The sequence below is a fragment of the Ursus arctos genome, unplaced genomic scaffold (genome assembly GCF_023065955.2).
Source record: "Ursus arctos isolate Adak ecotype North America unplaced genomic scaffold, UrsArc2.0 scaffold_3, whole genome shotgun sequence".
NCBI classification, from domain to species: Eukaryota; Metazoa; Chordata; class Mammalia; order Carnivora; family Ursidae; genus Ursus; species Ursus arctos.
Window position 1 is genome coordinate 9,558,837 of NW_026622985.1, and position 24,131 is coordinate 9,582,967.

Genomic DNA, 24,131 nt, shown 5'->3' on the forward strand with positions numbered 1-24,131 from the left:
AGGGCTGGAGGATTTTGAGCCTCTTCTCAGGGGCTATGTGCTCGCTCCAGGAGAAGGGCAGCTGCTTCTTCACCTGGCTGGTCCAGAAGGAACCCTCCCACCCCCCATCCAAACCCAGGATGAGCCCCATCACAGCACACGCAGAAAAAACGGTGGCTCAGAGCCCGGGGCTGGTAGGTCAGTGACCTGTCACAAGTGGGTCTGGTGAAGGTGCTTTTGCTCTATTTTAGGAAAGGGATCGATCGTGTCAAGGGTTTTCTTCAGGGTGACCACACTAGCCATTGGCGGGAGAGTCTGGCATTCTGTCCGTCCACCATCCCCACCCTAACCACTGCAGAACTCCTGCTAATTTTAGCAGGGCCTGGCAGGTGCCAGCGTGTGGCGTGTCCGGGGCGTAGCAAGTTCACTCCCCACGAGGACTGGGTCGGAGGGGAGGGGGGAGAAGTGGGAGGAGTGGGGGAGGCTGCTTGCTGTTCAGCACCCAGAGCGAGCTCCCGCCTGGACCTCTACTGCCCAAAACCCAAGAATGATCTGCCGACATTTAGAGGCAGACCCAGGTTTACAGTTTATAAGACCTGACAAAAGCAAGCATTTTTCACTTGCTGGGGGCCGGCCCTGGGCCAGGGGCAGCCGACTGGGGTGGCGTCCCACCTCCCAGTCTCGAAGATGCCCTCTTTCCTTCCCTGCCCCTCCCCAGTCCCCTGGCCCAAATGAGGGATTGAGCACCCCCCCCCCCCATCAATCCTGCGGCCTCATTGACCAAAGGGACACGGGCACCAGATTTGAGAGGGGTGGGGCAGAGAAGGGGAGGGGGAGTGCCTTTTGCATCCTGCGGATTGGGGGGGGCAGGGTCTCTTCCGGCCTTCCTGAAAATCTGTCCGGGATTCCTGTGGCTGCAGTCTGACCTGAAGGGCCAAGACCTGGGGTGGGGTGGGGGGGCCTCCCTGTGCGCGGGGCTCTTCACTGCACTTTCCTGCCCACCCCCCTCCGGCAGTGTGGCGACCACCAGCCCTGGCACCTCCAAGGACTGGAAGGCAGATAGACTAGTTCTGTCCCCTCCCCGGAACCTGCGGGCAGCTAATCCCCACACCCACCGGGGTGCAGAGAGCATGGGCACCGCCCCCTGGCCTTGTCCCTGCGGCTCTGGTCAGCCCTGACCCTGTGCAGTCCTCCTTTGCCCTTCAGCCCCACCTGACCTGGTGGCAGTGAGCAGAGTATTTCAACAGCAGCTGGCTGAGCGCTCTCCCTGCAGAAGCACTCACCTGCACAGGTGGGCCTCGGTCTCCAGGCTGCAGCCCAGCCCTGCACCTCAGCAGGCCGGAACATCTCCACCTCCCCAAAAAACCTACCTCTTGGCCCCTCAGAGAGATGGCGATGACTGCCACAAGAATCCAGGCCCAGCCAGCCTCGAATCTGGTAAGGACCATCCCAGAGGGAGAGAGAGTACTTCCCCCCACCACCATGCACGGGGGGGTGGGGGGGCAGTCAGTTTGGCACTGGACCCCTGCAAGGAGGCATTCAGGCCGAGGGGCAGCTGGGCCTGTCACTGATGCCCTCCCCACGGCCCCCTCCTGACACCCACGGTCCAGACTTTCCAGGAGGGGTCTGTAGGGTTGGCGTCTTCTAGGGCCCTCGCTCCTGGGGCTGACAAGGCCAGACTGTCCCCTGAGCTCAGGCCTCACATAGCCATCTGCCACTTGGTACCAATGTCCCCTCGGCTAACAGACATGCCAACATGCTGAGACCAAGCTTCTGGTTTTCCCACCCCACCCACGCCATCTCAGGGAGTGACACCTCTCCGGGTGCCCAAGCATCAGTGTGTAGACAGTCCTCAAAGCCCCAGGCCTGGACAAGGTCATCGGGTGTCAGGTTGGAAGCGAGCGGGAGGGGTCAGGCTGTGTGGGTGGGGATGATGGGGGTTACATCTGGGGGGCTCAGCTGGCAGGATGCCTGCCCCCTCTATGCAGTGTTCATTGCTCTGGGACCTCCTCCCCAGCACCCAGAGAAGAAGGCAGGATACCTAGGGGTGCCTCTACTTGACAGATGAGGACACTGAGGGGAAGACCCGAAGGCCCTTTCTACCCCAGCACAGTCCTGGGAGGCCAGCCTGTATGGAGCTGTGGGCCCCTGAGGACCAGGGAATGAGGTCCTTGCACAAATGCCTGGATGACCTGTGGGTTCCAGCGCCTGGCCCCGTCTCTAGCGGCCAGTGTGAGCCTGTCATGGGTCCAGCGGCAGCCTGGGTCCTATGCTTCTGGGATCTCAGGTGGCTGTGGATACACAATGGGTGACCCTGGGCCAGTTGCTCACATGTTCCTGGGGTAAAGGATCCCTGGGCCGGGAGCCCAGACCTGCCCTGAGCACCAGGAGAACCAGGCAGGAGAGCCCCTAAGTCAGAGAGCACTGGGCAGCCTGCCTATCTGCCCTGCGGAGCCCAGGCCGGGGCACAAGAAGCCCTGCTTGGAGCCTGGGGGTGACACTCAGGCAAGAGACCACCCCCTCATGCTTGGATGTAGCCATGAGCCCCAATGATGTGTCCTGTGACCGCCTGGCAAGTGGGGGGTGGGGGGTGGTTGTGGGAGGAAGCGGGGAGAGGCTCTGTCTGAGCTTTGTTTGTCCCCCAAGGTCTGGGGCGGGGAGGGGGGGAACAGGCAGCTTCTCAGGGCTCATCGGGCGGCACCCGGCCTTTCCCAGCAGGTCCTTTAGGCCAGCTTGACTGACCCAGCAGGACACTTGCAGGAGACTTGTGTGGCTGGCTCTAGGCCCAAAGCGGGTCAGGAGGCAGCCCAGTGGGAGGTGGGGCTCGGAGCTGGCGCCCTAGGTGCAAACCTGGAGCCCTGGGCTGGGGAAGGCGTGCCGGAGTGCTCAGCTTCCTCCCCGAAAGAAAGGGGGCTCCTACAGTACTTGCGTCCTGGGGTGATTCCTCATGATAAGGGCAAACCGGGGGTGCCCTGAGCAGGGCCTGGCACCCAGGGCCTGCTCCTGGGCAGGCTGCAAGAGCTCTGTGAGGCAGACTCCCACCCCGTGACTTGAGCCCCACCCATGTCCCCCAGACACATGGCCCTGGGGGTTGAGGGGGCTGCACAGATCCGAGCCCCCTCTTCGCAGCCATGCATGTGAGGAGGAGGCTTGCACCCACCCCAGAGGTCACTCCTCACAGTGAGAGGCAAGGTGTGTCGGAAGCCAGTGTCAGTGGGGGGGCCACCTAGAGGAACCTCCCAGCAGCACCCCTCCCCCACCTGTACACACCGAGGAACAGGAAATGCACACAGTATGGGGGTCCAGGGGGCGTGGGTCCCCCACAGTCCTGTGGTGTGGACAGTGCTGGACCCTACAGAGCCTTGCCTGGGCAGGGCCCAGCATGAGGGCGGGTGACCGGGTGTCTCCTGCACACACCCCCACTGCCAGGGACAGGCTCCCCCCCACGCACCCTGCCCAGGTGGGTGGCCTCCCCACAGCCCCAGAGAGAACGCAGCCCTGCTTTTGCAGAAACACTGCCAAACCCAGATTTGTCTGTTGTACAAGTGTCTTTATTTAAATGTTGGCAGCAAACTTAAGCTTTTGAGAGTGTTGTACAGGACAAGTGAGATCCACAGCCAGATGCAACTTTATGGACAGAATGGAATCATCTCACCCTTCCACTCCTGCTGTGTGCTGTCCCGGCAGGTGTCCCTGCAGGGATGGGACATCCCGGGGCAGATGTGGGGTCTTTCTGAGTCCCTGTGTGCCCATATGTGCTTCCAGGACCCTTTCTACAGAACGGATTCTTGGAGAGAAATGACTAGGTTGAAATTAAATGTTGCTAGGGACCCCAGGTTGCCCTCTGACCCAGTGGTAAGAGGCTGTGTTGTCTTACATCCGGTCCCTCTGGACACTTCTGTCTCCGGGGAGACACCCAGCCCGGCAGCCTCTTGGGGACTTCAGACAGCACCTCTGGTGTGTGCGGCCCCGGGTGCCAGGCATGAGGCACGCGGCTGCAGACAGCTCACAAGAGGCTTCTGCGAGCCTGGGCTCTTCTCGAAGCCGCTGCCGGCACCTCCTCCCAGCCTACGGAGGAGGCACGGCAGGTGGGGTGTTAGTGTTTCTACTCCTTGCTGGCACATTTTACATTTGAAAGCGTGTGAAAGACAGACAGAGGGGGCCAGCCTGTGGCTGCGGGCCTCTGAGAACGCCTGGATTGTTCTGCCAAGGAGGAGGGCGTCTCTGGGGCTGCGCTCCCACCCGGCCCCAGAGCTGCAGAATGGCTTGGCAAACACCCGGTGCTTGGTTGTGTGTGCTTTGTCACGGACTCTGTCAGTCCCATCCCTTTGTGACCTTCCTTGGGTTTAAACTATAAGTGCGGGGACGCGGTCCCTAAGGAAGGACCTGTATCCATTAGGAAGGCTGTCGGCTGTAGGGAACCAAAAACCTGGCTTAACTATGGCTTCCAGTGATTCATGTTTGCTCCCACAACCAGCACATGGAGGTGGGAGGGTCCAGAGCTGGCCAGCACCTCGGGGCCAGGCTGCTCTGCCTCTCTTCCCATCATCCTGAACCACCAACAGCCTCGTCTCTTCATTGTCACAGGACAGCTGCTACAGTGCCGGCCATCACACTCTTACACCACCGTGTTCACACTTACAGAGTGTGAGCTTCCCAGGAAGGGAAGATCCTGCTAAAATCAGACACCTCTTTCCCTGTCATTGGCCAGAACTGGGCTACATGCCTGGCACGAAACCGAACCACCAGCAAAAGGGCTGTCCCATGGGCTGGGGAGGGGCTGCCTTGCTTAAGAGAGCACACTGGCCCATTTATTCCCTCAGTGTTAATTCTGGTGGCAGAATGACCAGATCTTTGTGACAGGCCAGCTGCCCGCTGACCTCCAGACAGGCTCTTCCCGCCACGTCTCACCCACTCTGCTGGTTGGTGCCTTCCTCCTCCCCCTAGCGGGCGTCGGAGCTACGGAGAGGGGCTGCCACATCTGCCTTCGCCCCTCCCCTTCCAGCGTGCCTCAGGACGCACGTGCTTAGGGGCTACTCTTGGACCGCTACTGCCCTAGCTCTTCAGCTGGTTTTAATGGGGAATTTGAACTGAGGGGTCATCTCGGACCCAGGGCCAGAGAGCAAAGGAGACCCCCCTGTGGGTGGGGGACGCCCGCGAGTTGGGGCCTCCAGGCCTCCGGCCCACGCAGCTGCTCCCCCCACCCCTGCGCAGGCGGAGCAGATCCTGGCGGACTTCCAGCTGCAGGAGGCTGACCTGAAGAAGGTGATGCGGCGGATGCAGAAGGAGATGGCGCGGGGCCTGCGGCTGGAGACCCACGAGGAGGCCAGCGTGAAGATGCTGCCCACCTACGTACGCTCCACCCCGGAGGGCTCAGGTACGCCGCCCCGGGCGGGCAGGGAGGCGCCCCGCACGGCAGCCGGGGGCTCCTCCTTGGGAGGCAGCCGGCCCCAGGCCCCAGCAGGGAGAGGCCCCCAGGTCCTCGCTCATGGCTCGGACTGTCCCCAGAGACCCCAGTCAGGCCCTCCCCACGTCGGCCCCGACACAGGCTGATTCTCACCCCGAGCTCCCCCCCCCCCAGCCCTGGGGTCTTTGCCCCCGCCTCCCGAAAATGGGCCATGTGCATCTCACAATATGAAACTCGTTCTCCAGGGTCCGTGGGGGGAACCCCCGCCCAATCCTGAGTCTGGGCCATTTCACTCGGTCTTCACTGGAGACCTGGGCTTGGGATGGTTTCGGTCCAAGGCAGGGAATTCCCACCGAGTTCCCCAGTTCACCTTTGACCCCACCCACAGTTGACACTAGGGCCCCCCAGATGCCTGGCGTCAGCAGCCCCCGGTCCAGCCCCTCTGATTCCCCCCCACTCCCTCCTCTCCTTCTCTCCCTGGTCTTGGGGTCCTGCCGGGCAGTGCCCCGAGGCTGATGCGCTTCTCCCTGTGGCTGCAGAAGTCGGGGACTTCCTCTCCCTGGACCTGGGCGGCACCAACTTCAGGGTGATGCTGGTGAAGGTGGGGGAGGGCGAGGAGGGGCAGTGGAGTGTGACAACCAAAGCATCAGATGTACTCCATCCCCCGAGGACGCCATGACTGGCACCGCTGAGATGGTGAGCCGCGGGCCAGGGGCTGGGGGCCGGGGGGCCGGGGATCCAGTCTGCCCAGGATCTCTGAGCTCGCTAGTCCTGGTGGGAGGGCCCACCTGTCTACCAGGGCCAGGGCACCTGTGGGCAGGAGAGCCAGCCAGCCTCCGAGGGCCCAGGGAGGCAGCCGAGAGGCCTACCTGGACCACCACCAGGCACGGCCACAGCAGGTCACCTCCCTGCCCAGTTTCCCAGAAGGATCACTCATGGGACAGGGCAGCTGAGAGAACACGCTGGTCCAAGCAGGCAGCACACAGCCCATACGTTCCGCCTTCTCCCTATGTGTCCCCCCCTCACCTGCCACCAGCAGGGACGCCAACTGGGGTGACTGCAGTCCTGATAGCTGCCCAGGCGGGAATGCTACCCTGCCCGTGGGGAGGGCTCAGGAGAGGGTATAGAATTACAAGGAGCCCTCCGGGGAGGCGGGTGGAGGCAGAGGCCATCCCCTGGGGGCCAGGGTTTCAAGGCAGGAGTCCAGTGGCAGCCTGGTCCTCGCCACACCCCCTGCATGCCGTCGGACTGGCCGTGAATCAAGGCAGCGGGGGTGGTGTGGATGCCCCATGGGGACCCAGCACCCAGCAGGGCACTCAGCAATACCCAGTTCTGTGGTCGGACCCACACTAGCAGGGTAGGGGTTAGTCCCTCAGCAGGGCCGGGCTTGGGGCGGCCAGGACACCTGGAGGCCGTGAAGGACACTCTGGGTGGTAGAGACAGAAATCCAAGTGATGGCCACAGCCATGCCTCTGTCCGAAGTCTACAGCTGATGTCACGGGGTCCAGTGAGAGGGACAGGCTGACAGCACACAGCTGGGCTGGGGACCAGGCCAGTCCTAGTGTCGCGCTGTCCCAGCGGCAGCAGCACTCAGGACAGGGAAGCCAAGGGCAGGCTTGGAGGCCGTGTTCTCCCGGGACCCGCAGTGGGGCGCTGTGGCCAACGGGCAGCTTGGGTGTGTCTTCCAGCTCTTCGACTACATCTCTGAGTGCATCTCCGACTTCCTGGACAAGCATCAGATGAAGCACAAGAAGCTGCCCTTGGGCTTCACCTTCTCCTTCCCCGTGAGGCATGAAGACATAGACAAGGTGGGGCCAGGTCGGGGGGTGCACGCATTCCCCAGAGAAAGACGCCCCAGGAACTGCCCGTGCCTTCAAATGCAGCCCCGTGTTGGGAAAGAGCCTGGGGTTCAACCCGTGCCTCTGTCACTCACCTTTTGTGAGACTTTGGGAAACGGAGAGACAGCTGACTCCGTTTGCCCAAAGTCCCCAGAGCCCGGTGAGGCCGGTAGGATTAGGCTGAGCGAGCGGGAAGAGGGTGCTGGCAGGTAGCCAGACGCCAGCGCAGCCATGTGACGCTGGGGCCACAGGCAGGACTGTGCGGGGGCCGAGGCTCCACCTGCCACAGTCATGCACATACACGCACGCACACAACTTAGACACATACACACGTGCATTATCCATGCACACGGCCATGGAGAAGTGAGCCAAATGCGCACCTATATGCACACACAGGTCAATCATATATACACTTCAACACACTCAATTCTACGTGTGCGTACACGATACATGCATACACACGTGTGTGCATGATACACATATCACTTCTGTATGTGCAGGATACGTGCATACACATATGTGTGCATTATACACACACACATCAATTCCACGTGTGTGTACAGGGTACATGCATACACACGTATGCATTATACACATGTGCACGCATCAATTATACACACATACACATGTGTATAAATTACACACACGTCTACATACATCAGTTATAAATACATACAAAATAGATACGACCTCTCGGAGATAGTCAGTGCAGTGCTCCTTGGTTCTCCAAGCCCGGGCGCCACGGTGCAGGAAGGACAGGGACAGGCCGGCTGCTCCGGGGCACGGGGAGACTGTCCAGGAAGGGGTGACGCCACTATTGCTTACCCTTTTCCACTTGGGTGTACTTGAGGGGAGGAACCCCAACGTTATACAGGTCCGTTTCCTCCGGACCTCATCCTTCCTCTGGGTGATGCCCCTGGGCTTTCCATTAGAAACACTCTCACATGGGCAGAAATAGAAGTATTCATAGAGTCGTCTCCAACACTTCTCAAAGCCATGGTCTGCTGAGCAGGACGCCTTCACGCTGCCCCCAGCGGTCGTCAGCAGCCGCAGGCCCTCCTCTTCCCTCAGGGCATCCTCCTCAACTGGACCAAGGGCTTCAAAGCCTCGGGAGCAGAAGGGAACAACATCGTGGGGCTCCTCCGTGACGCCATCAAACGGAGAGGGGTGAGGCACCCCCTGATCGCCCTGGGAACCTGCCTTCCCTCCGGCCACGATGCCAGGGACGGCCTCCGGGGCATCCCTCCCCTGGCTGGATGAGCCCAGAGCGGCCCGAGCTGACCCCCCAGCCCCATCACTGCTGCCTCTGGGCCTCTTGGCAGGACTTTGAAATGGACGTGGTAGCGATGGTGAACGACACGGTGGCCACGATGATCTCCTGCTACTACGAAGACCGCCGGTGTGAGGTTGGCATGATTGTGGGTAAGGATTCCCGCCCTGCTCTCTCCGGGGGCCTCAGTGGCACAGCGCCTCTGCCTGCCTTTGTCTCCGGCCCCGAGGCGCGAGGGCCGAGAGTACCAGGCCAGGGATCATGGTCAGAGTAGGGCCCCTTGTGCCAGCTGTGGACCCCACAGGTGACAGGGTGTGGGGCGGTCTTGGGGAGATGCAGGGGACGTCCTGAATGCAGCTAGTATAGCCAACACTTGCAAGTCCCTGCATCACACAGTGTACGGGCTACAGGTCCGCCTGGCCCATCAGGATTTCATTAACTCCCCTTGTCTGGTAAATTGACCAAACTGGACAGATTTGTGGAAGAGGATAAGCACAGGTGGCATCATTCCCCACCCCCACCCCCGCCGGAAGGTCTTCCCATCCCTGCCCAAAGTGAAGGCTAGGAAGGGAGCCGCACCGGCCCCAGAGGGCCTCAGCCTTTCCCAGGAGCTCCTGAGCGTCAGTTATCTCCTGGGCACACAGGCATGTGAGCACTTTTCTGCTGTCTCCGGGCTCTGGCTCCCCAGAAAGTCAGTGGCGAAGTTGTTTGCTTCGCTGGGCCCCTCAGAGCCAGCCCTGACCCTGACTGCCCATCTGTGCTCACAAACCCTTCTCCAACAACCCATCCACACCCTCAGCTGCCGCCTGACCTCGCTCCATCCCTCCTCCCGTTGCTCACATCTCCTCCTGGAGTCTGCTCTCCTGGCTGCCCCCTTCAGAGCTGCCTGGTGCAACTGAGTCAGGGCACGGCTCCCCAAGACACCCTGTCTTGGCGTCTGAGCTCTGCACCCCTGCCTCGAGCACACCCCTGCTGGAGCAGAGATGGCCGAGGGTGGCCTGGGCTCACGTCTGCCCTGCAAACACTCTGCTCAGTGCTTAAAAAGTCTTTATGATAATGACCAAGATCCAAAAATTGGGAGATGCACATCAAAGTCCGGATTTCCGGGGTTTTTTTCCCACACACGCACCAAAAAAATGGGAAGGCCCTGCCTCACTGCGGGGCAGGTCCACTGGCCAGCATTAAAGCTGACGTCCCTGATGGTGTTAAGGGCACGCTGCCCATGCTGTGACACTCAGAAACCATTTCGAAACGTCATAATTTCTCAGCAAAGGACATCACGTGTTCACTTTGCAAGGGACTCTGCAAATTACAAATTCCATAGCCAGTACCACCTGTAGTCCCAGGGACCCAGGCTGTGCCTTACTCACCTCGGGGTGTCCCCAAAACAGGGCGCAGGACAGGGAAGCTCAAAGACATGTACGTAAAGCTGGCAAAACTAGTTGGCAAAGCACTTTGACACGTTTCACTCCATCCTCCTAAGTACGCAGGTAACATTACCATCCCCTACTGGGGGTGAGGAACAGCCCAGAGAGATGGGCTCATCAACGCCAGGTCACACAGCAAACCCAGGTCCTTCAGTGCCTGGGAGAGCCGGCTTTCTACTTCACCAGGCCAAGCAGGGGTGGGTGTGGCAGCAAGTTAGCAGGGAAGCTAGGGTGGTAGGGGGCTGCCTGCAGGGGTGCAGGTGAAGAGAATCAGGAGAGGCGGGCTCCCAGGACTGCAGCCCCTGCTCCACACACCCTGCCCCCCGTGGGGCCTGACCCCGCGGTCCCCACAGGCACGGGCTGTAACGCCTGCTACATGGAGGAAATGCAGAACGTGGAGCTCGTGGAAGGGGACGAGGGCCGCATGTGCGTCAACACTGAGTGGGGTGCCTTTGGGGACTCTGGAGAGCTGGACGAGTTCCTGCTGGAGTATGACCGTGTGGTGGATGAGAACTCCCTGAACCCCGGCCAGCAGCTGTAAGGACCACCCCCGCTGCCCCGCTCCCGCCCTGCTCAGGCAGGCAGATAATGGGCTTGTTTTTAAACAACTCTGGGGAAAAGCAAACCAAGCTGGCTCCTCCCTCCTTGCACTCACCGGCCCCCTGTGAACCCGGAACAGTGAGAGCCCTGAAGGTTTAGTCCCCAAAAAGAGGGTCTGTGGACAGATGGGCCAGGATCACCTCCCTCCCGGCAGGTGACCACGGCATAGGGAGGCTCTGAGACCCCCCAAGGAACGTTCACCGGGTTCAACCCAGAGTTCCCTGGAGGAGACATCTGTCCACGTTCACAGAATGAACAGTAGTGTTTCGCGGACTGATGTGGTTTGGCCTGGAAGGCTTGAGAACCAGCCCGCACAGGGCTTGTCCTAAGATATGGCTATCCTAATTAACCGCCTAGCGACCCGGCTCATGCTAATCCCTTCATCAGCTTCGTCTTTGGCCCTCAGAAACCTCCACTAGGTCAGTAGGATTCAGTGTACTTAGAGATGAAAATGCAGAGGCTCACAGAGGCCCAGCTCGGCAGATTCCGGGAGCCCAGGGCCCCAGGCAGGCCACCAGTCCTTCTGAGTCTCAGTTTCCGCAACCATACGGGGCAATGAGAACTGCACCCATCACGCGGCCGTGGGAGGATGCAGCGGGCTCAGCGCAGGGCCCTCGTGAGGAAGGTCGCAGCCTAGACCAAAGTCCCGAGGCCCCCGACCGCTTCCTAATCCTAAAATTCTGGTTGATAAATGAGGGAACGGGCACGAACCCAGGTTGGCAAGCAGGGTGTCACCGTGGCCGCGCGTGGGGACCTCCCTGCCGCGGATGACGGGGATGACCCGGCCGCCCTCTGGGCAGGTACGAGAAGCTCATCGGCGGCAAGTACATGGGCGAGCTGGTGCGGCTCGTGCTGCTAAAACTCGTGGACGAAAACCTGCTTTTCCGCGGGGAGGCCTCGGAACAGCTGCGCACGCGCGGCGCCTTCGAGACGCGCTTCGTGTCGCAGGTGGAGAGGTGCGCTGGGCGCGCTGGGCGAGGGGCGGTGTCCAGGGGGGCGGTGCGCAGGGGAGGGGCCGCGTACACGGGGAGGGGCCTGCGGCGCGGACGCAGGGGCCTGGGGCGGGGTTCAGGTGTGGGCGGGGCCCCGAGGGTCCGGAGCGAGGGTCTTGGGGCGGCGTGTGGCCCGCAGGGAAGCCTGCAGCCGGGCAGGTGACGCAGCCCACGCGTCCCCTCCGTGGCTCCCCGCCGCCGTGGACATCGTCTCACTTCATCCACGCGACAGCCCCGAGGCGCGCCAGTGTCGCCCACGTTAGAGCGGAGACCCTGGGCTTAGAGAGAGGCACAATGACCAGCTAACTGCTGGTCCCTGGCGGAATCGGACCCGCTCCCCTCCGGAGCCCGAGCCCCAAGCGCTTTGCCTGGGTGAGGTGGGCAGGGGGAGGGGAAGAGGCCGCCGCTGTCGGGGTCGGGCTGGCCCGGGGCCGAGCGACCCTCCAGCGACGCCCTCCCCCCGGCCGCCCCCGCCCCGCAGTGACTCGGGCGACCGCAAGCAGATCTACAACATCCTGAGCACGCTGGGGCTGAGGCCCTCGGCCACCGACTGCGACATCGTGCGCCGCGCCTGCGAGAGCGTGTCCACGCGCGCCGCGCACATGTGCGCCGCGGGGCTGGCGGGCGTCATCAACCGCATGCGCGAGAGCCGCAGCGAGGACGCGATGCGCATCACCGTGGGCGTGGACGGCTCGGTGTACAAGCTGCACCCCAGGTGAGACCACGTGGTCGCCTGCCCTCTCCAGGGGCCCAGCGGCCCCTAGCTGGCGCGCGTCTGGAGGGTGGAACGCGAGCGGAAACCAGCACTCCGGGGCCCCAAGGGTTATTCCTTCGTCCCCCCCCTGGGCCCCCAGACCAGGAGGAGGGAGGGTCCCCTAGGCTTACTCCTCGGCTGCGGGGCCAGCGGGGGCGAGGCGGTCTGGGAGTGCAGGGAGGAGGGGAGTGCAGGGCGGAGCGACGGCAGCCCTGCTTCCCCTGCTCAGCTTCAAGGAGAGGTTCCACGCCAGCGTGCGCAGGCTGACGCCCAGCTGCGAGATCACATTCATCGAGTCGGAGGAGGGCAGTGGCCGGGGCGCGGCCCTGATCTCCGCGGTGGCCTGCAAGAAGGCCTGCATGCTGGGCCAGTGACAGCGGAGGCCACCAGGCAAGGAGGAGGCAGTGGCTCGCTGGGGACTGGCTCCCCACAGGTGCCCCCAGCCTCACCCAGGAAAGAGGTCTCTCTTTGTAAGGACCCTGGATGCCTCCCATCCCCACTGCCACCGTGAAAGATGGGGAAAGGCCCATGGGGGATTTCGGGGCCACCAGCAGACCTCTTCTCTCAGAGGCGGTTGGTGGGACAGCCCAAGGCCCTGACTGGTTTGGGGGCTGAGGTGAGCAGGCATGGAGACCCCCAAAGTCCCTCACCTGTCTCGCTGGAATCAAGGACGCAGAAGGGAGTTGCTCACTCAGGACTTTGGTGCATTTCCGCACTGCCTCCTCTTGGAGCCTTCGGCCTGACTCAGCCTCGCCTGGGCCCTGCTCTGGGAGGGTGCTGTGCTCTGGACCTTCCTCCTGCCTGGGAACTCAACCCACTGGGGAGGCAGCCCTGCAGACCTGGCCAGACCTAGACCGGGGTTCTTGCCTGGTGGGGACCAGGAAATGGGAGAGGACCACCTCCACGGTGGATGCTGCTTGGGCCCTGAGACCTGGCGATGGTGGCTTTTCTGCTCTCCTATAGCCATCCATGAGTGTGGTTCTGGAAGGGACCCTCCCAGGTGGTGCAAGACACAGAGCCCCCAGAGCCCCTCCCTGCCCAGAGGGACACAGGATGAGGAAACTCCCCCTCACACCCCCAGGCAGGCCTGGGAGCACCTCGGTGGTCGAGTCCTCGGCTCCCACAGGGCTGGCCTGGAAAGAGATGTCAGCACTCAGCACCCAAGGGACCACCCGGGCCTCTCTCTTCTCACCAGACCTCCATGTACCACACCAACCTCTCATGCCCAACCTGGGACTGTGTGTTTTTTTAATTAAAAGTTTTAAAAGTTCAGAGGATGGTCTTGACCAGTGTTCTTTGATCTCTGTGCACAAGGGCCGTGGGACAATATGGAGACGTGGTCACAGGCGCGCAGACGCTCCGCAAGTCTCAGTGTCTGGGAATTCGCCATCCCCTCCGGCCAGCTGTGTCGGGGAGCGTGCAGGGACACACGGGCTGTAGGGAGAGAGGCGGCATCGGCGGGAGGGTGGTCAGACGCATGGGACTAGCCCCGGGCCCCGGCTGGCCGTCTGTGGGATGTGTGTGGGGACCCATGGGCTCCGACAGCCTCCCGGAGTGCCTGGGAAGGAGCTGGGGGCCGGGGTGCTGCTCTGGGAGGTGGGACAGGGCTGGGCTCAGCAGGGGCCCCCTTGGAGCCACTTGGGTTGTGACAGTGACGGGAAGGGGATAGGGATATACGAAATCACATGATTGCCGAGGTCCTTCCAGATGCTCCTGGGTGACTGCCTACTCTGAGTTAGCCAAGCCGAGGGCCTAGCGCCACCTCTCAGCTCCGCCCCGTTACACGTCAACACGTTTGTGGGATTAGAACAGGCGCTTGCTCTTCAGTGAGAGGAACGGCCCAACAGCGACTGTCACTGCGTGGACTGTTACTTCATTCAGAACTTAATCCAGAACCGTGGGTCTGAGATGTTCCCTCGTTTTTCCGGGTGTCTCATGTGGGATCGGGTCAGATCTTTCTAGTTCTCTTGAATCTCAGTTATGCATTAGAAGGTTGTGCGAGTGGCCGGTTACTCCCTCCGCAGTGCTCGTGTTGTGGCATTTGTGCTGGACCCCATTTTGACGTAAACGACTTCTTAGCTGTTCTTTACCTTCAGCTCCGAGAATCCTATTGATTTTTAAAGTTCTCTTTGTGCACAGGTTACACATTTTAGGGATTTCCTTTCAGGAGAGTAAAGGAGGCATTGCCAAACACTTCTCATTACACGAAACAGGCATTGGGTCTCACGGACCATGCAAACTCCTGCTTTACCAGCTGGTCTCTTCATTTGTCCCCCTCCAGGAGTAGGCGACAGCCATGCAGAGCCAGGTTCTGGGAGAGGGAGTGTGGGCAGCCTGTGGGCCCCCTCCTCTGCTCCGGGTTCCAAGAGGGCAGCCAATGGGCCCACAGTGTTTGTTCTAGAAGGTCCCCAGCTCCCATTCCTTCTCTGGGCCCTAAAGGAGGAGGCAAGCCTGCAGCCCGGGCAGAACAGAGGGTGTCTGACCCCTGGCTCCACAGCGGAGCCTCACATGAGAGGCTCACGACCACTTTCATGGAGGTCCAAGGAGAGGCTTGGGGTCCAGGTCATGTACCGTGCTCCACAAGCATCACTCACAGGTTCTGTTGGGGCTACGGCCAGCTCAGGGCTGCCTTCTGCCCCTCTGTCTGAGGAGCCAGAGGCCAGGGCCACTGTCCACCCAAACCTCTGGGAATCCCTGGGGGACTCCAGCCAAAGACCATCCTCGGGACCACTTACTGCCCTTCCCAAGCCCTGTAGAGGCCCCAGGCCAGTCCTCCAAACGCTGTCCTCTTGGACTGGGCAGGTCTGGGCTGGACCTGCAGGAGGGACACTCAGATGGGGGTAACAGGGGAGACTTCTCATTCCGGGGGATATCTCATTCAGCACCCAGAGTGGCGAGAGCTGTGAGACTGTGAGCTCTGCCCTTGGAAGCCGTTGTAGCTGGATGTCCGGATGTTAGACATCAGGGGGCCTGAAGGTCACCAGGAACGTGGCTGGAATCTGCCTGGGGCCCTGTCCTCCCCCAGCCCAGGCAGGGCTGCCAAGTTTGGGCCTGTCTTCTCTTCCTGTCCTTATTTGGCTTTCCAGGTGATAAGGGAAGCATAAAAGGGGATGGGGGCCCCTTGCAGCAACCCAGCTGCCACAGAGAGAAGATGGTGAGTGCCGGGTGGGGTAGCCGGAGGCCAGCAGGCTCCCAGGTGCTGTCCCGTGGGCTGGGGGAAGACAGCCAGTGACTTCTGTCCTTGCATTGGGCCTGGAGAGGTAGTCTCCAGAGACAGGAAGAGGACCCTGACCTAGGCTCTCCTGGGAACGCTCCGGGAGTGCGCATGGGAAGGGGGGAGTCTTTGGGGAGCCGGGGAGAGGACCTCTTCCCACCGACAGTGTTGCAGGCCAGCAGGAAGGCGGGGACCCGGGGCAAGGCCGCGGCCACCAAGCAGGCCCAGCGAGGCTCTTCCAATGTGTTTTCCATGTTCGAGCAAGCCCAGATCCAGGAGTTCAAGGAAGTGAGTGCCCCGGCCCCGATGGCCTGGAACCTGGTCTTGGCACCCCACCCTGCATACACCCCCTCATCTCTGTACTCAGTGGTCTTGGCCCCTGTCCTTGCTCCTTCCACCCTTCAGGACCCCTCCCCACCTCCGGCCTTCCCTGGGGTGGGGGCTCTTCCCACTCGGAGACTGTGCCCCCCACCTCGCAGGCCTTCAGCTGCATCGACCAGAACCGCGATGGCATTATCTGCAAGTCGGACCTTCGGGAGACCTACTCCCAGCTCGGTGAGAGCTTCTGCCTTCCCCCTGCTCTGGGGCCTGCTCACAGCGGGGAGCAGCTCTGGGTCAGCCGGCCTGGCGGTGGGAGGCCACTGAGAAAGCACAGGCCCCCTCTGCCAGGCAGCGCTGGCCTTCCCCCTTCCCTGCTCACACCTCCCTCCCCCTCAGTCTCCTCACACACCCCTCCCCCACTGGTCACAGCTCCCCATCACTTCCCGCTTCTCCACCCCTCTGTGGCTGGGAAGGAGGGGAGGCCGGCCTGAGCCCCACGTCCATCGCGTGCCCCACCCCCACCAGGGAAGGTGAGCGTGCCAGAAGAGGAACTGGATGCCATGCTGCAGGAGGGGAAGGGTCCCATCAACTTCACTGTCTTCCTCACGCTCTTCGGGGAGAAGCTCAATGGTCAGCCTGCAATCTGCCTGAACCCCTCCTGAGCCCCACCTGGATGTCAACTGGACGCTCCCTGGCACTGGCCCACCCAGAGCCTGTGGAGTTCTCCCCTTCCTCCCAGACCCATGGGCACCGGTCACTCCTCCTCCCAGCTCAGCCTCACTCCCAAACCCCGAATCCCAGTCTCCTGGCCAGGCCTGCCCACAAAGAGCGCTGGTCTTGGCCTCTCGGAGCCCCAAGGGACACTTTGTATCAGGAAACATCCTTCCGCCTCTTCTGGGATGTGAAGGGCCCCCTGCGCCCTGGGGTCCTCCTGGGTGGGGGCCAGGGAGGCTGGGGGCACTGGTGCTCACCTGGCTCCCCCGGGCTCCCAGGGACAGACCCCGAGGAAGCCATCCTGAGCGCCTTCCGCATGTTTGACCCCAGCGGCAAGGGTGTGGTGAAGAAGGATGAGTAAGTGAGCGAGCTGGGAAGGGGCACCATGCAGAAGCGCAGGGAGGGAGACCCCCGGTGAGGGTGGCCGCTGGCCCATGGGAGCCTTCATCGCCCCCGTCCCCATCAGACCACCCCTCTGCTCTCCCCAGGTTCAAGCAGCTTCTCCTGACCCAGGCAGACAAGTTCTCTCTGGCGGAGGTGAGGATTCTGGCTCCTCGGACACACCCCCCCCCCATCTTCACAGGGCCCTTACCCTGCAGGGCGCCGGGCAGGCCTTGCTGACCCACCACCCTCGTGGGCGCCGAGCACGGCTGTGTGGAGGAGGGCCCACCTCCCTCGAGCCCCGGAGGGTGAAGGCTGTGGAGTCAGAAAGGAGGGGGGTGCCCCAGACTGGGAGAGCTGTGTGTGCAAAGGCCCAGTGATGAGAGTGTCGCACTCCAGCATCTGGAAGAGGCTCCGTACATGCAGGGTCAGGGCAGCACAGAGAAGAGACGGAGGCACCCCATCGCCAAGGTGGGCCCTCCGAACCACAGCCCCCTTCAGACCCCCCCTCCACCCCCATTTCCCTAGCCTGCCCAGAGTCAGACAACAGAAACACATTAACTCCGAGTCTGGAGTTTGGAGCTGGGAGTCAGGGCGCAGGGTGAGGGGTCACAGGTGTCCCTCAGGTCATGGCCACTGGCCACCCCAGGCCTCCCTGGCCGGGCTGCCTCTTACCATGCCCCCCCAGGTGGAGCAGATGTTCGCCCTGACGCCCATGGACCTGGCGGGGGACATTGACTACAAGTCTCTGTGTTACATCATCACCCACGGGGACGAGAAGGAGGAGTGAGCCCGGCGCGGCTGGGACTCGGGGCAGCCTGCGCGGCCACCGCAATAAATGCTGCTTCCCAATCACACCTGCAGTGGTGGCCTGTCTGTGACAGATGGGGTGGGGACAGCAGGGGGATCGGAGGGACCCAGACCCCTCGCCAGCTCGGCTCTATCCACCCCACACTGCTCCGCGACGATGGGCTGGCGTAAGCCCATGTACGGAGGAGGACACGTCTCCAGGAGAGCGGCTGGTGGGCTTTGTGCGGCCTCCACCAGGCCCGCGCCAGCCACGTGGTGGGCCCTGTGCTCCGCATCCTGAGGCCACCGCACAAACGTTCTGCCAAGGGCCCAGGTGGGCCTCCCTGCACGTGTGTGTGTGTGTGTGTGTGTGTGTGTGTGTGTGTGGCAGACGCTGAGGAACCCATTTGAAAACACATGTTTACTTCACAAGCACGGTGCCCCCACAGCACACCAGAGCGTGCAGACTTCCACAGGAAATCGGACCGGGCCTCATGACTCCCGGGGATGGGGGTGGTGGGTAAAAGGTGGGAGAGAGGGAGAGTCTTTCTTTCTGGGGAAAGGACTGTTGGTGTCCCATCCCCCACCTCATCTGCAGAAACCAGGGGCTGGAGGGAGGACACGCCTTTATCCTGGAACTGGAGGGCAGCAGGGAGATATGGGGGGGGAGGGGAGGAGGGAGAAAGGGGCAACCCCTTGCACAAACCTCCCTTCCACCCCACCCCTCCCACAAGCCTGGCTGCAGCCCCCCAGCTGGAAGAGATGGGGAGCTGAACACGTTCCCTCCCTGAAGGCAAGCAAGAGGAAAGGCATTTTCCCCCGAGAGGTGTTCAGTTTTTATTTTTATCTAGGACTTGGCAATTTCAATCACGACATGGAGACTTGAGATTTAAAGTTCTAGCACTTTCTCGTACTTATTTGTGATCACGTTGGTCCTGGGATCGAGCCCCATGTCAGGCTCCCTGCCTGAGCAGGGACGGGACAGGGGAACGGGGACACAACCAGTCCCGCTTAAGATCCTCGATTCTCAATTCGATTCGCACACATGAGTTCTGCTTGCTCAACAAACCGATTTCAGAAAGTAAGGGGTATTATCATAATTTAAGCCTCTGCAGAGAAACCTTGTGAAAGACGCAGCAGACCACGAAGATCACGGGTGTCTTCCAAACGGGGCGCAGCAGAGCCTCCGGTTGGCTCTGCGGGGCCTCTAGGTGACCAACAGCAAGGCCACGGTGCCTAGACCTGCGGCCACATGTGGTCCCCCCTCCTCTGCGGGGGACGCCAGCTTTGCACCTGTTAGGAGAGCAAGTTCCTTCCAGCATCGCCGAACTGTTCCCCCGACCCTGAAACACACGGGTTTGAACTACAGAGAGCCACTTGCAAACAGATTTCTTCCCGAGCAATACAAGACAGCACCACATTTCCTCTTCTTCGTGAGGTTCTTCACATTTCTCTTCTCGGGCTTACTTCACTGCAAGAATATCACACGCAACACGCACAACCCACAGGACACGTGTCGACTGACCGCGCACGTCATTGGCAAGGCTTCCGGCCACCAGCAGGCTGTTAGTACTAAGTTTTTTGGGGGGAGGGACAAAAGTTGTAAGTGGATTTTCAACTGTGGGGGGCGGGTTGGTGCCCCTCACCCCTGCATTGTTCAAGGGCGAGCTGTCTATGCATCTGCTATTTGAATGCCCCTCGGAGCCCCTGTAAGATGTTATTGGTCCCCTCGTGAATTAACGAGTACATAAAATCTGGGTGTTTTTTTTTTAAAGATTTTATTATTTGAAAGAGAGAGATAGCAAGAGCAGGGGGAGGAGAAGAGGGAGAGGGAGAAGCAGACTCCCTGCAGAACAGGGAGCCCGGTGTGGGGTTCGATCCCAGGACCCCGGGATCATAACCCGAGCCGAAGGCAGACGCTTCTCCGACTGAGCGGCCCAGGCGCCCTGAGTACATAAAATCTTTAACAGGTGTTCATTGTATATCTGTATGCAGGTCACAATTCTGCTTTTCAAAAAGTCTTCTTTTCCCACCCCTGGTGTAGTTACCTGGTACGGTTAGTCCTTTCTGCACCCAAACTGCCTGTATTAATTAGTTGGGAGTAAACTGAGAGCAGAGTGTTTGTGTGTGGGGGAGACGAAAGACAGAGATGCGGATGCAGGGAACAGACTGGGGACAGGAGAGAGGCCTGTACTGCCCAAAATGGTAGCCACTGGCCACCTGTGCCTATGGAGCGCTTGAAATGTGGTGTGAGCTGAGATGGGATGGTATTCTCAAGAATCCTCATTGAGGATTTGCACATTGATTACATGGTGAAATGCTATTTTCGATATATTGGGTTGAAAACAAATACTACTAAAATCAATGTCACCTGTTTCTACTTCCTGGACGTGGCTACCTGGCAACTTTAGATGCCGTCTGTGGCACACATTTCTGGCTCCTGCCCCCTCTCCACCGGATGGCGCTGAGTTAGCTGTGCGGCCGGCCTGCAGTCTCTCGGGCACCTGGATTCTAACCCGGTAAACGGGTCATGCCAGTGTTCTCTGCAAACCCGGCCCAAAGGAAGCCCATTTTGTTTGGACAGGCTTGCATCTGCTTGTTCTGCAGAAATGAGGGAAGGTTTTGTTTCCAGAGAGCAGGGACCATACAAACGGGCTCACAGAGGGGCCACCTTGTTGGACACACACACCTGAGGGGCTGAGCTCGAGCTTGGAGTCTCAGGGTCTGTAGCCACCTGGGCCTCCCCAAGGGGAACCTCGTGGAGGCTGCATCCAAATCCCCCTGACTTCCTGTTTTCCTACAAGCTCTGGAAACCTCATTGCTGTGAGGACCACACCCCCCCCATTCAGGCAAGGCAGTGGGGCTCCTGGTCCTGGGGCGCCCTCGCCGCACTTCACCCACAACCCGCTCAGGGGAGTCCACGAGGAGGCCTCCGGGGCCTCCTGCCCTCACTGGGACCAGAATCTCCCAGGGCTCTCTGGGAGAACTTCCGACAGCTCCGCCCCCTTCCTTCACCTCTGCCAGGGGCTCACGTTTGGGGGGGAGGGGGTTGCAAGAGAAACACCATTCCATCTCCTCCAGCACCCTGCAGAGCCTAGATGCAAAGGCTGATGTCCCAGCAGCGGCCCAGACCTCACAGGGGGGCTGGTTGGAAATACAGACTCAAGAGAGACACCCCCCGTCCCCAAACACTTTTGTTCAGGAAGGCCCTTGAGCCCGCTGGGCCTTGGAGTCCCTCAGCCGGGCTCGGAGTGGTGGCAGGCAGGGACGCCTGTAAAGGCAAATGCACATTAAAAATAAGACGAAGTTAACACTCCCTGCCGCAAAAAAGGAAACAGATTTTCTCCTCCCTTTCTTAGCACATTCTCTTTAGAAAACGTGTAAGTTCTGTCCCTCTTTTTGCCTCCATCTATTTGACAACTAAAGAAGCTTCTGGCCAGTTCTACAACCCAGGTAGAGCCCGGAGCAGCTGGGAGCCGCCTCTCTGAGTTTTCCGTTTCCTGGGAGGGTCGGAGCCTCAGGCACAGGGACTCCAGCGAAGCCTACTTCTGGCCCTAAAGAGGGAACAAGTGTGGTTTTCCGGACGAAGGCAGTTAGCAAACCCAGGTGCCTGTGAGTGGTCGGTGCCCTCCCCGGAGAACCCTGTGGACGGGCTGATCAGGCTGTGAACAGGCAAGACTCCTGGTCTCTGGGATCTCTCAGCCGCTGCCTGTGATGAGTGCTGAGCTCTGGTTTAATGCTTATTCAGTGACTTTGGTGGAGAGGTTTTCTGTGTCGGGGGATTCTGTTTTGATTGCCTCCCCAGCTGGGTAAGCAGCTCCCACCCCCAGAGCCGCAGGCTTGCCGGCTGGGTGGCCAGGGAGCTCTTGATTTTGTCCTGAGATCCCTCAGCCCCCCCCCTCCCAGGCTGGGCCCTGCCCCCACGCCACCAGAGCGGGGGAGTGGCGGCCGTGGAGCACACATCCTGCTCCTGGGTCACACCACTGATAAAGCTCAGGACAGGACACGCGGAATCTGTCTGCCGTCTGCCGGCGGCTCCAGGAGGCGTGGGCTGTTCTGAGGTTCCTGAGCTGTGGCCATCCCCTCAGTCCCCTCCGCCCATCCTCCAGCTGACCCGCTCCACCACGGGCTGAGCGGTCCACCTTCCCAGTTTGGGCGGGAGGGTCTGTGAGACCAGTACTGGGGCTTTGCCCTGAAACCCTGCAGCGAAAAAGCAGGGGACTGTCGTCATGTAGAAAAGACTAGTAAATAACAGGTCCAAATACCCTGGCGTCTTCTCTGCAGCGAGCCTTCTGGACTCTGCTGGCCTGACAGGTGGGGGTTGTGGACATACAGAGGCACTGCTCTGGAGAAGGCCCTCTTGGAGGCCAAGGCACAGGCCTGGCTCCGGTCTCCCTCCCTGTGTGCGTGCATGACCTTGAACGCCCCTGCTCTGGGACTCGGTTTCCCCCTCTGTGCAGGAGAGGCTGGACTGACACTCACAGAGCAGTCCGGTGCCAGGCTGTGCCGAGTGCCTCTGTGAGCCTGCGGCCCCCTTCTCAGGCTCACCTGCTGGTGGGTGTGACCAGGCGGGTGTCAGGACCCGCAGCATGCGGTAGCTTCGTCTCATGTGCCCTCCTCCCCCTGCCTACCTGGACCATGGCTGGCACGTGATCCTCAGGGCCGTGGTGACCCCCCCTCCGACAGTGGGGGGCACCGTGCCACACCTAGAGCTCCCATTCATCTCTAACACAATGAGAAACTAGCTTCTGTGTGACCGAAGCCCTGTTACGTGGAGTTTCTTGTGCTTACAAAGAAGCCTAGTCCCAACCAATGCAGTTTGACCGCCACCCCCACCTCACAGATAACCTGAGGCACCCCATGGCCGAGCGACTTGTCCACGGCCACACAGAGCCCGGCGGGTGTGGGTGCCCCTCTCCGGGAGTGTTGACTAGCCTGACACGCTGGGTCCCCGGGGGTTGAAAATGAAGACACCTGAATGACACAGTTCTTGACAGCACCCAGCATGCCCTCCCACCTCCCTGTCCAAGGGCAGCCCAGAGTGAGTCCCCACGACGCCAGTTCTAATTCAGGACCACGGGGCACGGCCACGGGGCATGGCCACCGTGACACTGGATTTTACGTTTCTGACCAGATGCACTGATGGAGGGACGTGTGGTTGCACAGGGGGATGGGCTGGTGCCCCAGACGGTCTTGGGGTGCTGTCTGCTCAGGGGACCCAACCATTTCCTAGCACAAAGGGGCGGAGTGGCAAGGCCAGCCACAAAGCTGCCGGTCTCAAGAGCCTCCAGGTGGCAGGTCCCCTGGAAGCCACAGGTGGTGTCCACCCCCCCCCCCCGGAGGGAAGTCACACGGTAGTTACAGGGTCCAGTGAGTCAAGTTTCTGTGGAGCTGCTCCGATCAGAAGTCCCAGCCTGTTTCTCTGCCTGGGAACCCAGGCTGGCTGGGGGCTTGTCGGCCTCGAGCAGCCCGGTGGTTCTGCCCTCACATCTGGGAAGCCAGAGGCCACCACACTGAGACAAAGTCCAGGATAAAAGCCCCCGTGAGGGAGAGGCATGGCCCTCCACCCTTGGGACAGGGACCCCAGTCCCACATGCCTATGTCCCCGCTCAGGCGAGAAGAGATGGGGGCTGCCTGCACGCCGTGAGAAATGAGGAACTGACGTTGCTTTAAGTCGGGAAGACATGGGGGGGCTTGTGAAGCGTGAAAGATGAGTGACACACCGGCTTATGCTCTAACCTGCTGAAGACAGATGGATGTCACCAAATCTTATGAAGCAGCAACCCCAAACTGAGATTCTTGCATTCATTTTAACCTTCCATTGTAGGAATGGAGGCCGGCTCCAACAGGGTCACCACTCACAGACACCCCAGACCAGTGTGGGTTTTGATTAGACTTACTGGGACCAGGGCCTCTGATGGAGGGCCCAGACTAGAGGGGGCTGAGCCAGAAGGTGCTAGAACAGTCCCGATGGCAGCCAGGGTCATGGCGCCTGAGCCTCCGTCTGGCGTCTGGCCTCCCTGGCTTCAGGCCCCAAACAGGCGGCCCCTCCCCAGGAAGCCACCTCCTGAGTCAGGTCTGGGCCGCTCGGCACCCAGCGCGTGCCCGGCCCAGCCTGACGGAGGTCAGCCTGGCTTCCCAAGAGCAACGTGGGGACAGGGACGTGCCCACCTCTAGCACCACGCCTGGCACGCGGCAGGTGCTCAGGGGGATGTGTGGTGACTGAATAGGGTGGTATTATGAATCTCCAGACTTCTGGAAGCTGAGACCAGGAGCCTTTGTGGACTCTGTGGGTCCAGAGACTTCTTTTCCGCAGCCTGAGGTGGTCTGTGTCCTGCTGTTTCCCTGGCCCTCCCGCTTAGGGGGTGGCTGCAGAGAGAAGAGATGCCCTGCCAGTTCTTCTCCCCACCGCCCTCATCCCACTGCACTCTCCCTGCCCTGTCTC

At 60.9% G+C, this 24,131-nt stretch overlaps 2 protein-coding genes across 2 annotated transcripts; both read left to right on the forward strand.

Moving 5' to 3' along the window:
* Positions 1-1,210: 1,210 nt before the first annotated feature.
* On the forward strand, positions 1,211-13,539 carry GCK (glucokinase). The gene is given in 12 exon segments (XM_044385475.3): positions 1,211-1,416; positions 5,194-5,356; positions 5,926-6,026; positions 6,028-6,048; positions 6,050-6,082; positions 7,075-7,194; positions 8,296-8,391; positions 8,547-8,646; positions 10,275-10,458; positions 11,322-11,477; positions 11,995-12,228; positions 12,497-13,539. Coding segments are annotated over 12 exon segments (1,401 nt in total). The 5' UTR covers positions 1,211-1,368; the 3' UTR covers positions 12,642-13,539.
* A 1,846-nt stretch (positions 13,540-15,385) lies between these two features.
* MYL7 (myosin light chain 7) lies at positions 15,386-17,776 on the forward strand. Its single transcript, XM_026513326.2, has 7 exons — positions 15,386-15,421; positions 15,656-15,769; positions 15,961-16,036; positions 16,328-16,432; positions 16,795-16,873; positions 17,005-17,053; positions 17,586-17,776. Exons 1-7 carry the CDS (start codon positions 15,419-15,421, stop codon positions 17,685-17,687), a joined length of 528 nt encoding a protein of 175 aa, XP_026369111.2. The 5' UTR covers positions 15,386-15,418; the 3' UTR covers positions 17,688-17,776.
* The last annotated feature ends 6,355 nt before the right edge of the window (positions 17,777-24,131 follow it).

Excerpts from the sequence above, each read along its gene's own strand:
- MYL7 (XM_026513326.2), top strand. Across the intron at positions 15,770-15,960 it reads AGATCCAGGAGTTCAAGGAA|GCCTTCAGCTGCATCGACCA; the intron begins GTGAGTGCCCCG and ends CCCACCTCGCAG. Across the intron at positions 16,433-16,794 it reads CTTCGGGGAGAAGCTCAATG|GGACAGACCCCGAGGAAGCC; the intron begins GTCAGCCTGCAA and ends CCGGGCTCCCAG.